Source organism: Falco naumanni, chromosome Z (genome assembly GCF_017639655.2).
Source record: "Falco naumanni isolate bFalNau1 chromosome Z, bFalNau1.pat, whole genome shotgun sequence".
Taxonomy (NCBI): domain Eukaryota; kingdom Metazoa; phylum Chordata; class Aves; order Falconiformes; family Falconidae; genus Falco; species Falco naumanni.
In genome coordinates, this window is record NC_054080.1 from 21454988 (window position 1) to 21466994 (window position 12007).

General features: G+C 36.1%; 1 protein-coding gene across 2 annotated transcripts in view; it reads left to right on the forward strand.

Moving 5' to 3' along the window:
* Positions 1-12007, forward strand: part of SNX2 (sorting nexin 2) — a 32548-nt gene that overhangs the window by 18741 nt on the left and 1800 nt on the right. The window contains exons 7-13 of one of the 2 annotated variants that reach the window (XM_040579282.1): positions 1215-1293; positions 4624-4699; positions 6003-6116; positions 6344-6437; positions 8188-8393; positions 9386-9529; positions 10061-10072. In XM_040579282.1, the coding sequence (XP_040435216.1) occupies positions 1215-1293; positions 4624-4699; positions 6003-6116; positions 6344-6437; positions 8188-8393; positions 9386-9529; positions 10061-10072 (725 nt within the window). The remainder of the gene's footprint in view (positions 1-1214; positions 1294-4623; positions 4700-6002; positions 6117-6343; positions 6438-8187; positions 8394-9385; positions 9530-10060; positions 10073-12007) is intronic. The other variant, XM_040579283.1, reaches the window with a different exon arrangement.

Genomic DNA, 12007 nt, shown 5'->3' on the forward strand with positions numbered 1-12007 from the left:
TAATGCAAAAAGATGAGGCATGTGAGTTACCTCACCTTGTTTGAATATTTTAAGTCTTGTATGTAGACATACTTGATTTTACAGATAAATTTGTGGATTTACAGTTACATTACACTGTGTAGCGTACCTTTGAAAAAAATGCCGATCAGATTTATTTTCGTCATGTTACAGAGAAGGGAAAAACTAAGGCTTCACTGAGAGGTTAAGGGTCCCTCCTTGTTCCTGTAAGGATGCTGTTTGTCCCCTCCGTGGGTTACTGTGTGAAACTTCTAAAGCCAGAAGGGAGATCGGGTGAGGAACAATTTTGGGAACGGTTGACCTAGCAGGTCAAGGAGTACATATTCAGAATCTCAGACTTAGAATTTTTAGCTGGAGAAACACAGAACTAACAGAGCAGGAACACATTACAGGTAGAAATAAGATGTTTGGTCTGTATCATAACATACCTCTTCTGTGTTTTGGGAAATAAGAATAATTACAAATGCTTAGTGTTTCATGGTGGTTTTGATAGGTCTCAGGTTCCTAAACTCTCTGAGTTTAGGCCTTTAGCGTGAACAATACTGACCTCAGTCTGATGGTTTTAGTGTTCAGTTGCTGAGATTGAATGTATTTCCCATACCATGATACATTAATGACTGGCTCCCCATCATAGTTTTTTTGCCACTCTTGGCTTGGGCAGAGGAAGCAAATAAAGCTGCATACATTTTATTCTGTTAATTTTATTCTCCATTCAATCTGTATTTTCAGAGCTGGCTAGTTTGCCTTAGTTGACTATAAACTTCTTAGTTTTAGAACTTAAAAAATAATAGAATTAAAATATTGATAATAAGCTTACCAATTAATCAGCTTATAACCTGAGATTTCTTTTCCTATTCTGCTCTATTTGAATAACTGTTGTCGTCTTCTGAAAATGAGTGACCAGTAAAACTCTGGTGTTCATTTAGATTGACTTCATAAATGCAAACTAAACTTGTTTTGTGTAACTTGTAGTCGCAATTAATATGTTACAGGAAATTGTGTATTTCACAGAGCTACTTCCCACAAAACCATGCAGCATGCAGTATTGATGTTTTCTCTGTTTCTGTCTAGTGTTTTTCATTGTAATTTGACTTAGATACATAAACTTAGGTGAGCTTTATCTTCTAATCACATCACTTATGTTAATGAATTATTTATGATAAAATAAAATCAATATGATTCCATTTTCTTCAAAGGCATGACGAAGGTTAAAGTAGGCAAGGAAGATTCTTCATCTACTGAATTTGTAGAGAAAAGAAGAGCAGCTCTAGAAAGGTAATGTATGTATTTAACCAAAACTTGTTTAGCCTCAGAATTACTTGTAATACACTGCATGGGTGCTGTAATTGGGGTCTGGGCCGTGTGTACTTAGATGGATTCTAGAGGCTGTATGCAGCTGCCAAATTTTTGTGTAGAAATTGAATAATTCCTGTTGATAATGGGAAATGTAGCCTTATTCATAGAGGGGATGATTGCTAACTCCTCAGACTAGTTAGTGCTTAAGATTACAGAGATATAGTAAGCAAAACTTCATCAGCTTACATAGGCATTTTGGGTTTAAGGAATTAAGGCACTTCAGCGGTATATCCATTCCATAGAAAATCAGCTGCTGGACGGGGAGACTGGTGAAAGACCTTCAGTCATTTCAAAGTAGAATGGCCTTCTGACAACTTACAGTACTTGTGTGTGACTGGCTGAATTTTTGCATAAGAGATACTGGATCTCTGTCACCCTCTGTCACTTGGTACACAACTAATACTGTTCAAATATTTTTGCTGTAGAAGGGTGCTGTAACTGATAATGCTGCATCAGTTTCCCCTGTTGATATGGCTAGTAAAGCTTTTATAAAATAACTAGTAGAACTTACACAAGTATACAGCCTTAATTTTGGTATGATTTTATAATATGCCCATTGCTGTGATGCAGTTGAATCATACAAGAACTATATACCATATAACAGTTTCAATTAAACTAGAAAATTAACAAGTCAAAGGTTTTAGATTGTATGTTGCAAGACCTATCTAACAGATAATGTATGAAGCTCTTAAACTTCTGGAATTCCAGAGCCAATCTTAAACAAAAAATATCTCTTCATAATCCCATTGCTAATATCTTCCATTTCCTGAGTAACAGAAGAACGTTTGAAATTCTACTGAACCTCAAAATACTGATGCATTGTTCTCAGCTGTCTGGTATGGAAAATTGACTTACAGCTTAACATTTGCCACTTAAAATTCCATCTAGAAGTTCCTGAGGTTGTTCTGTTGGTTGGAGCAGAACTGTGGAACACATTCTGGTTATACAAGAAGTGTATTGCTAAAAGTGTGGTGCTGTGAGATACGAAAACTTGGAGTAACAGCCAGAATTAGAGTAATTGGGCTTAGAGAACTAACTGAACAGATAACTCCACACACAGCTTTAGGTCTCTGTAATATAGATTACTAGTTTTACTTTTGGTTGCTTGCTGGAACAGAAGTAGAATTAGAAAAAGTTTAATTCACAAGCTTGTGTGCATGTTTTAAGTGCTGCTTTTTCATTTATTTGTTAAAGGAGTTACACTAGTATACCACTTCTAGTGGATGTTAGGACTCCTCCTGTACTGAGGAATGGACTCCTCTGGACTTTTGACAATGCTGGGAAAGCTTCATAGCATATTCCATTTGTTTTTTCAGAAAGACTATGAATATCTTATCTGGCAAGGAGCTTTTTTTTTTTTTTTTATGCCAACTTTAGCTGACACTTTCTTCAGGATCAAAATATTATTAAAAAATTACATACCTACCAAGGTGATCAAATGATATTTAGTGGCAGTGATTCTGCTGCTTTTGCCTAAACCTGAGGAAAATATATTAATGTTCCCCGGAAGGTCAGACCAAAGAAATCTGCTTCAATTTGCTCTTTTTTTAATGGAGAACTATGGGGAAGGTGGGCAGAAAAGCAAGGTTCCTTGGTGGTTGATTTCACTAAAATTGATGCCCTAAATAGTGAACATACATACTGCAGGTCTGCTTGCCAGATGTCCTGAAGCGCATGTTCAGTTGTCTCCAGTGAAAATGTTAGAAGTCTCCCTTGGAGTAAAGGGTGTTCTCTAGCAGCAGATTTCTAAAGAAAAATCTCGTTGACTCCTTGTTACATTAACTTCAACTTGTAAATGCTACTGAGAATAGAATGCACGTGTAATGTATAATTGTTTACTAATTTTATTTACATATTTTCATATTCAACATATAACTACTTACATAATTAATGTATAATTAGCATATACTTAATATGTTTGTTAATTATTTTTATACTAATGTATATAATAGTTCCACTGCAACCGTTAGGTTCTTTAAGAATTAAAATAAGGGTCTGGCAGCCATACCTAATGGATGATGGAGAAAATACACTACATTTACAGTATCAATATACTCAGACTTTCAGTTAAAAGTCCCAGCCCACATGACTTTCTAGGACAGTTTCTAAGCAATGTCTGAGTTTAACGGGGATGTTCTGGTACTTTGCAGCTGAGGCTTAAGCAAAGTATGCCATTGATAGTATTCTGTCACTGCATCTTAATTAGCAGATCACTGATCATATTCCTGTGATCTTTTGATTTACTAGATATAAAGCATTTGTGTAAATGTCACACTTTCTGTTACTACATAATGTTAAAATCAGTTATGACAAATTTGGAACAGTCTTTAGTGAAAGACAAACTTGCAGCAGTTTTTAGGGGAAGAATCTTCATGAAATTTCTCTCTTCAACCTGTATTTTTTCAATCAACAGTTTTTAGGTCTAAGCAGAAACAGAAAAATTGTAAAGAGAAAGGAGTTGCATTGATTTATTTTTTGTTTGTTTGCAAGTGCATGACTCCTTTAGAACTAATGTGGGTTGAGGGCATTAGTCTAGGCAGCAAATAAATAGTTGATGCCTGGAACATAATCAACTCACTTCTCCAGGATTTCCTTTAATTCTATAACAAGTCAGCCAGAATTATCTGTAACAACAACAAAAAAATACACATGAGCTTGTTGAAGCATTCTTGTACAGTGCAGTGGACAGGCTTTTTATGGCATAAATTGGCTGTTGTTAGAGGAGGAAGACTTCACTCAGCTGTTGAAAATAAAGAGTTATAGTATTTTACCACTGTGTAACATATAGTTAGGGCAGATCCCACCTTAAGGAGTTTCTGGTGTAAACAAACTGTGTTAGAACCACTGCCTGCAACTTTGGTGTGTTATGTTGTGGTGTGGAGTGCATGGGGCTGCATTACTTTCAGTCAGAAGTTCCAGGTTTTGTGGCAGTCTTACTGGAGTAGGGCTTCAGTGAACATTTCAACAGCTTAGTGGTCCTAGCTTGTAACTGGGTAGGACCTAGCCCAAGCATTTGTTGGAGGAAGGTGACAGAGTGCATAAATATGGTTTGAAGAGTCAGTAGAGAGGTAAAGGATTGAAGGGGCTTGGAGACTGAACTATCATCTGATCTTTTAGAGGTGACTTTGAAAAGTGTTTTGATAATGAGGGAGGTTGTGTACCCATTCTTTAGGTGGAGGATACTTTTCAATGCTGTCAGGCACATTAAATCTGTTTTGTTGTCTAATATTTTGATTGTTAAAATCATAGGTATCTACAACGAACGGTAAAACACCCAACCTTGTTACAGGATCCAGATTTAAGACAGTTCTTGGAAAGTTCCGAGGTATTTAAGTTCTTTGAAGTTTTCCTATTTGTTTGTAGATACAGTAACCTAAAAAACAATATATTCTTTTTGTATTGAGACCTAATCCCATAGATTTATATAAAATTAAATCAAATTGTACCCTTTGTGGGGCAGAATGGCAGAGGCTACTTAGGTAATGGTGTGCCTCTGCTTCTGATAAAAATTATAGTGGCAGTGACCGAAACTATTTGCTATTCAGTGGCTTCTCAAGCAGGTTAGTCTGTCCAGTTCTAGATTGTGGAAGTGAGTCAAGGCTGCCATACATGGTGAAAATCCATAACTGATAGTACTGATTGTTAAGTTAGCTCAAGAATGAAACTGGCTTGGAAGCAGCTCTCTTGTATTTAGGAGTCCAGCTTGAGGTTTACTGGTAGGACGATGTGAAAATGTTAGCAATGCTGTGGCCAGGCTAGGTGTTTTGTGAGTGGAGGACTTCAGCCACCCATGCTATCAATCTGGAACCTTTCATAATACTAAATATAATGTTAAAGCAAACGTAATACCTATTTATAAATGTGCATAGTGGATTCACTGTAATACTGAACTGTCTTTTGGCCAATGTCAATATCTTAGTTATACTAATAAGTCACAGAGACCTCACTACTGACAAAAGCATCATTGATAAATAACTTACAGTGGATTTGTCAATGCTGCTGACAGATAAAACTTCACATGAAGGGTAAACGGTCTGACATAGGGGCCACCTTGTATGGCATATTCAGACTAGCCTGAATAATAATATCAATTAAATTTAGAGTTTGTTAACTTAGTCCTGAGGATTTCTAAGTACCTAAGCAAATACACAGTTCTCTTCATATGTATGAGGTAGGTTTTGAAATCTGGCCTATGCTGAAAAGCAAAAAGACATCAACCTTTTATAATCAGCACACAGTGCAAATCTTGCATTACAATTAAATGTTTTACAGAATTTCTTTTGGCTAATTTGGTGTAAATCTAAGCTTTTCTATTCCTGTAGTGGCATTTGTTTTCTGTAGTGTATAGGTAGCTAGTGAGGACCTTTGGCTAGTTCATAATAACTTTGGAGAAGTGGATTGTTTGTTCCATTTAAATGTAAAGATGTAGAAGAAAAGTAAATAGTCTGTATTTTTAAGTTTTCCTCTTGAGAATGTAAAAGTAGTAAATCTGAGAAATTAGATTCCACTATATTGAAACACACAGGAGTAAAGAAAACACTATATCCTTTTCTTTTTCCCCCTTGTGCCCAGTTAAACCTCCATCCTTTTAACCAGTCTGTTTGCCCTTATTTGTCATTCAATTCCAGCTGCCGAGAGCGGTTAACACCCAGGCTCTGAGTGGAGCAGGAATATTGAGGATGGTGAACAAGGCTGCCGACGCTGTCAACAAAATGACAATCAAGATGAATGAATCGGATGCAGTAAGAGCTGATTTTTCAGCTTGAATAATGAGACGAATTAATGAGCCTCAACAATTGCATTTTAAAGCTGTAGAAGTAGAAAATGGGTTATTAATTTGCTTATTGGCTTGAATTCGTAGCTGTATCAGTTGACCACCCTGGCAGTACCTGGATAATTTGCTTCTTTAAAACCAGAAATGTTGTTGGTAATCTAATTTGTGATGCTTGACTCTTTCATCTTTTGTCAGTGGTTTGAAGAAAAACAGCAGCAATTTGAGAATCTGGATCAGCAACTTAGGAAACTTCATGCCAGTGTCGAAGCATTAGTCTGCCACAGAAAAGGTAACTTTACTCTTATGTGGCTGCGTGAACTTTAGGAAATGGTGATGAAATGAGCTTAGTGTGTCAGAGCTCTTAATTAGTTAATTGAGTTACACAGTATATTTTAATGCAAAAATCTTCTAATTGTGTCTTTTAGTTTAAACTGCTCTAGCATTTTTGTATACCTGCATTTAATCTTAATTTAACCAGAATATCTGTCATTCATAAAGTAACTATATTGATTTAGCATCATTTTTTTATTATTTAATAAATTAATAAATTATGGTATTAAATGAGATTTAATACCATACCTAGCAAGTGATTCTGCTACAGGAGACATTCATAAATGTACCTCTAGGTCACGAGTCGTTTCCTTCTGAACAAAAAGTGGCTGCATAAATCCATTTAAACATTTTTTGGTTTAGTATTGCTCTGTTAACTGAGTTTAAGCTCTTAAACAGATATTTACTATTCTTAATTTGGTCCACATAACACTAGCTTGATGATGTATAGTTAAGGTAAACTCTTCTGGAAAGATGAGTAGTCTAAGAATATCAACTTTTGGTTTGTTTACTTTAGAGAGAAGCAAAGCCGGTAAGCTTGTATTTTCATCACCTGTACTGGTCTTTTGTCAAAGCTGGATTTCCATCAGATGATTTAAAAAAAACCACAAACAACCAAAACACCTAAACTTTGATTTGTATTTCAAGGAAGGCTGTAAATGTGCCACCTGACACTAGTGTATTACGTTAAAATATGGTGTCACCTTTCAGCTTTCTTGTAACTCTATCAGGAATTCCTCTCTGTAGTAAAAAATCTTTGGCCAGATGTCCTCAAGACTAAGGAGTATTTTAAGAAGTAAAGGAAAATGGGAGGTTTTGTTTACTGTTGATTTGGCGCCTGCTCACAGATCTGAAGAATTGTTTATTGTTTTTTTAGAGTTGTGTCTAAGTTGTAAAGGTTTTAAGTATCTGAAGACATTTTGCTTCTGCAAACATTTGTGGTGTTCTGATGCTTCCACAGAAGCAGCATGGTTGCAAACAAACCTGCACTTTTATCCTGAAGTAATTTGGATTAAGCATTTATTCAGAGGTCCTTCATAGGACTTAACTTTGTACAGGATGACTGACATGGGATTTGGTGAGACAGTTGCCCTAGTATTTCTTAATAAATAAGCTCAAAACTTTACCTTCATAGATGCCAGCCATACTGGTATGTGAGGGGTTTTTTTTTCAAGTCATGTCAGAATGTGGCAATACATTACAGTATGCACAGTTAAAGGTACTTCAGTCAATTAAAACAGTCCAGCAGAAATACAGTTCCACTTACGGCAGTGGCGGTTTTGTGAAACAGTTGGGTGTTTTCCCACTTTGAACTCCTGTGGTGTAGACCTGTTAAAATTGTTTTGAATTTGCTCTGTAGGTGACTTGGCTTTTGTTTTTGTGGGCCTGAGTTTTCTCTGAACCAGGCAATATAATGCTGAAGTGACGGTTTTTCCCCTGTCTTTTGCTAGACAGAGTAGGCATGACATTAACAGGCTCAGCAAAACGTTTACTGTTGGAGAGGTTTTTTGGAGGCAGTTTTTCTCCTAAATGTGGTTTCATTGTGATCTCCTTGTGTATTATCATAAGCTTGAGGAAATACAGCTTATATTTTTCAGTTGGTGAAATTAGGGTTGAAATAGGGCAGAGGTCTCTCCTCCACTGATCTGTGCTGCAGAGTAATATTACGAATTATCTGAACTGTACTGAGCACTACTCCTGTATTTCAGAGCTTTCAGCCAACACAGCTGCCTTTGCTAAAAGTGCTGCCATGTTAGGTAACTCTGAAGACCACACTGCTCTATCTAGAGCTTTGTCTCAGCTTGCGGAGGTTGAGGAGAAGATAGACCAATTGCATCAAGAGCAAGCTTTTGCTGATTTCTATGTGTTCTCAGAACTGCTTGGTGATTACATTCGTCTCATTGCTGCAGTAAAAGTGAGTACTACTAGAAAAAAATACTGATTTTTGTACTTGAAGTCAATTCCTCAACATGCGGATTTAGGGTAAATGAATGTGCATGTTTGCACATATTGTAACAGTTAAGATAAATTTTTTGCCTGAAATTCTGAGTAAAATGAATGCATCCATGATCAGTTATTCCAATGATAAAAATGATTGTGATGAAAAATGGGAATGGATTAATAAGATCCAGACAGAATGTAAATGGTGAATATCATCTACTTCAAGCAGTACCGATTGTGCACAGTGTTTGGGGACATCATACACTACTGTGTCTAAGGACATTGTACTTGTTTCTTTCAAGTTACTTATTTTTACAGTATACTCATAGTTTTTCAAGACCATAATTTGGCTGTAGCCAATAGTTTCTGTAAATAAGAAACAAATAAAATTTGTATATTTAATTAATAAAAGAAAATACTCAATGTTGGTGTAAGTCATACTGCACAGCATGATTAGTTTTTTTCGTGGGAAGAGCTTTTCATGAATTTTATCCAGAAATATCTTTGAACTTGCCAGATTGTTGGGAGCGTGGGGTTTTTTTACTTCTTTTAAAAAATATGTATAGTTTAACTCTGCTACCTTAGTCCCTTCGTAACAAAAATGTGTTGTTGAATATGCATGTAATCCATGTGCATGAAAAGTTAGCTAGAGTCTGTATTTAGAGAAGTATTTGCATAATAGAGCAATTTGAAGTGATTGTTTTGGTAGTGTTTTGATGAAATGAGAAACATAAAACAGTTTGGGGCACTAAAGTGTCTGCTCTGAAAAGGCTTCTTAATACCCTGTTGTTTGTGGAAGATGTTGAGCTCTGCAAGCATGCTGTCAAATGAAATGCAACCAGAGATGTAGTAGGCACAGTGAGGTTTCTTTCGAGTACGTCTGTTCCAGCTTTACCCAGCATTACCTTTTCCTAGTAAGGAATTTAGATAGCTCTAACAATTCCAGTTGTTTGTCTGTCCTTACAGGGTGTGTTTGATCATCGAATGAAGTGCTGGCAGAAGTGGCAAGATGCTCAGGTCACTTTACAAAAGAAACGTGAAGCTGAAGCAAAGCTCCAACTTGCCAACAAACCTGATAAATTGCAGCAAGCTAAAGATGAGATAAAAGAGGTAATGTTATCAAATGTTATTTTGGAGGTCAGACTTTCTGCATTAACTCATTCATTCTGCATTAATGCACTACTTTATACCATTTTTATTTATAAATCACTTACTCATTTGCTGTGTTCCATATTTACCGAAATTGTTAAAAGGAATTTATTTGAAATATTAAATGTGTGCATTTTTTTGTCGTAAGATCTGTAGGGCAGTTAATACTGTCTCTACGGAGTCTGGGAGATGGGAGGAGGGAAACATGGACAAGTTAAGTAATGCTTTTAACTGTTAACAGATTGCTTGGGTAGGCAGAAGGGCATCTCTTGGCTTCTAAATCTAAAATCCAGTTAAGACGACTAACGGAGAACTGTTCCCATGTTTTGCTTAATTATGCAGCATATCTACCCATATATATATATATATATATATATATATATATATATATATATATATATATGTATGTATATATGGTGTAATTTCAGTAAAAATAAATGAACATGTTGAAGTGTCATAATTTATACACTTTTTCTATCATGCTTCACTAAGGAAATTGAAGAGGTAGGACAACTTAATTATTTAACATTAATGCATTCTAATTATGCACCAGTATTCTCTCATTAAATAATGGGAGAAAATCATTGCACATTTCAAGCTCTCTTAATCAGTTAATTTGTTTGGCTTCCTCATTGGTCACTAACCACATGCTGCTTTGTTCTTTCTGCCCTCATATATTTTGCATATGGTATTGAAGTTACTCATTAACCTGGCTTTCTTTTTCTTAAAAAAGGCCTTTGTTTACTGGGAAAACTTTGTGTCACTCTTTGTGACCACATTCTTGCTGGTTGCCTCTCGATGTCACCTGTCCATCCACAATACAAGTGAGCTGGTACTCCTTGTCAAAAATACTTCCTGAGTATTGGAAGTAGTAGGAAATACTCTTTCTCAGTCCCAATATGAAAAGAATTAATTATGTTGTTTCTGAAGGATTTATTTTTCCTACTTTATTGGATGATTAGTGAAGGTTGTTAGTAAACCCACAATTTGAATGTGCTGATGGAAAGTTAGTGCTGCCATTGAAGTATGATCAGAGTTGCTGAACTCTGTAATAGTAGTACTTCTGGCAGAGATTTTGCGAAGTGGAAGCCTACACAACTTGAGCTTCATCCATGACAAAAAGCATGTTGCTTTTTGCAGATAAAGGGCCAAAGAACAGTCCTAGAAATAAGTTATGGAATAATGAGAAATTTCTCTGTGTCAGAAACTCTTAAGATGACAGGCTGTTATCCATTGATAATTCATCAAGTATGTGGCACTTGGGCATGATGAAATTTGGATGTTGGATCCATTTAGGCCTGTAGAGGCTTTCACTGAAGTCTCAGGCACCTCTAGTTGCTGTGGTAAGAAGGCACAGGCAGTCTTAATCTGTGTTTTCCTTGGCTGAGTTTTGTATTGTTTCAGCTGTCTAATAACTCCTCGTGTTGGTCTTCCATGAAGGACATCATGTTATGACTTACACATTATGAAGCTATGCAGACAGTAAGGGGACTCTCAATAAATATAAACTAAAAATAAGTAGATATTTATTAGAACATAGATGATGTTTGTCTCCTATCACAGTAGTAACTTGACACTGCACCACAAAATGCTTTTGTTGAGTAAATAGTACCACTGGATTGCTAACGGGAATATGTTATATTAAAGTATGTTGCTTCCCTGCTGCCTTTTTCTGAGGAAGATCGTTACTGGATATATTGGCTCCCATTACTCAGTTACAATGTTGAGATGAACAGATACAGTTGCCTTTTAAGTATTTCTTAGCCTGCATGCGTTGGAAGTCTGGGGCTGATAGCTTTTTTTCACAGTCTTATCTACCCAGCTAGCTTAGATTTCACGATATAATAGATGTGTAAAAGCAGTTATAAGATAATGTAGATTATGATCTCTTATTGTGTAGCTGAATGTCTTTTCCCATAAACTAAGGAGAAACATAACCTAGTGTCATGTATTGTTACATGAATACCACACTCCCAATATGGCAAAACACCACAAGCAACATAACTTCCTCTGAATTTTCCTTTTGTGTTCTCCTTACCTGCAATAACTTTTCTATTCCTGCTTTCTGTGAAAACAGTTCCCACTGAACAAGAAAGCATGTGCTTTAGCTTGGTTAAGTAACATGCATTCTGATTGGAAAGCCAGTAAACGTGTCATTAGTAGCCTGCCATCTGCATCAGAAATATGATAGAGATAACCATACACTTGATCATAGACAGAGATGAAAATTTAATCAACTCTTTCTGGGATTAGGAAAGTACAGGGAACTAACTTTTGAGAAACTCTCACACACTTGATTGGACAGTTAGTCACAGAAAACTTACAGGTTTAGATTCCTACTATAGCAATGTTTGTAAATGGGTGGGTAAAGCTTTAGAGGTCCCTTCTGGATTCTAAAAAATCCTTAAAAAAATATTAAGTGTTCCTTAATAGCAATAC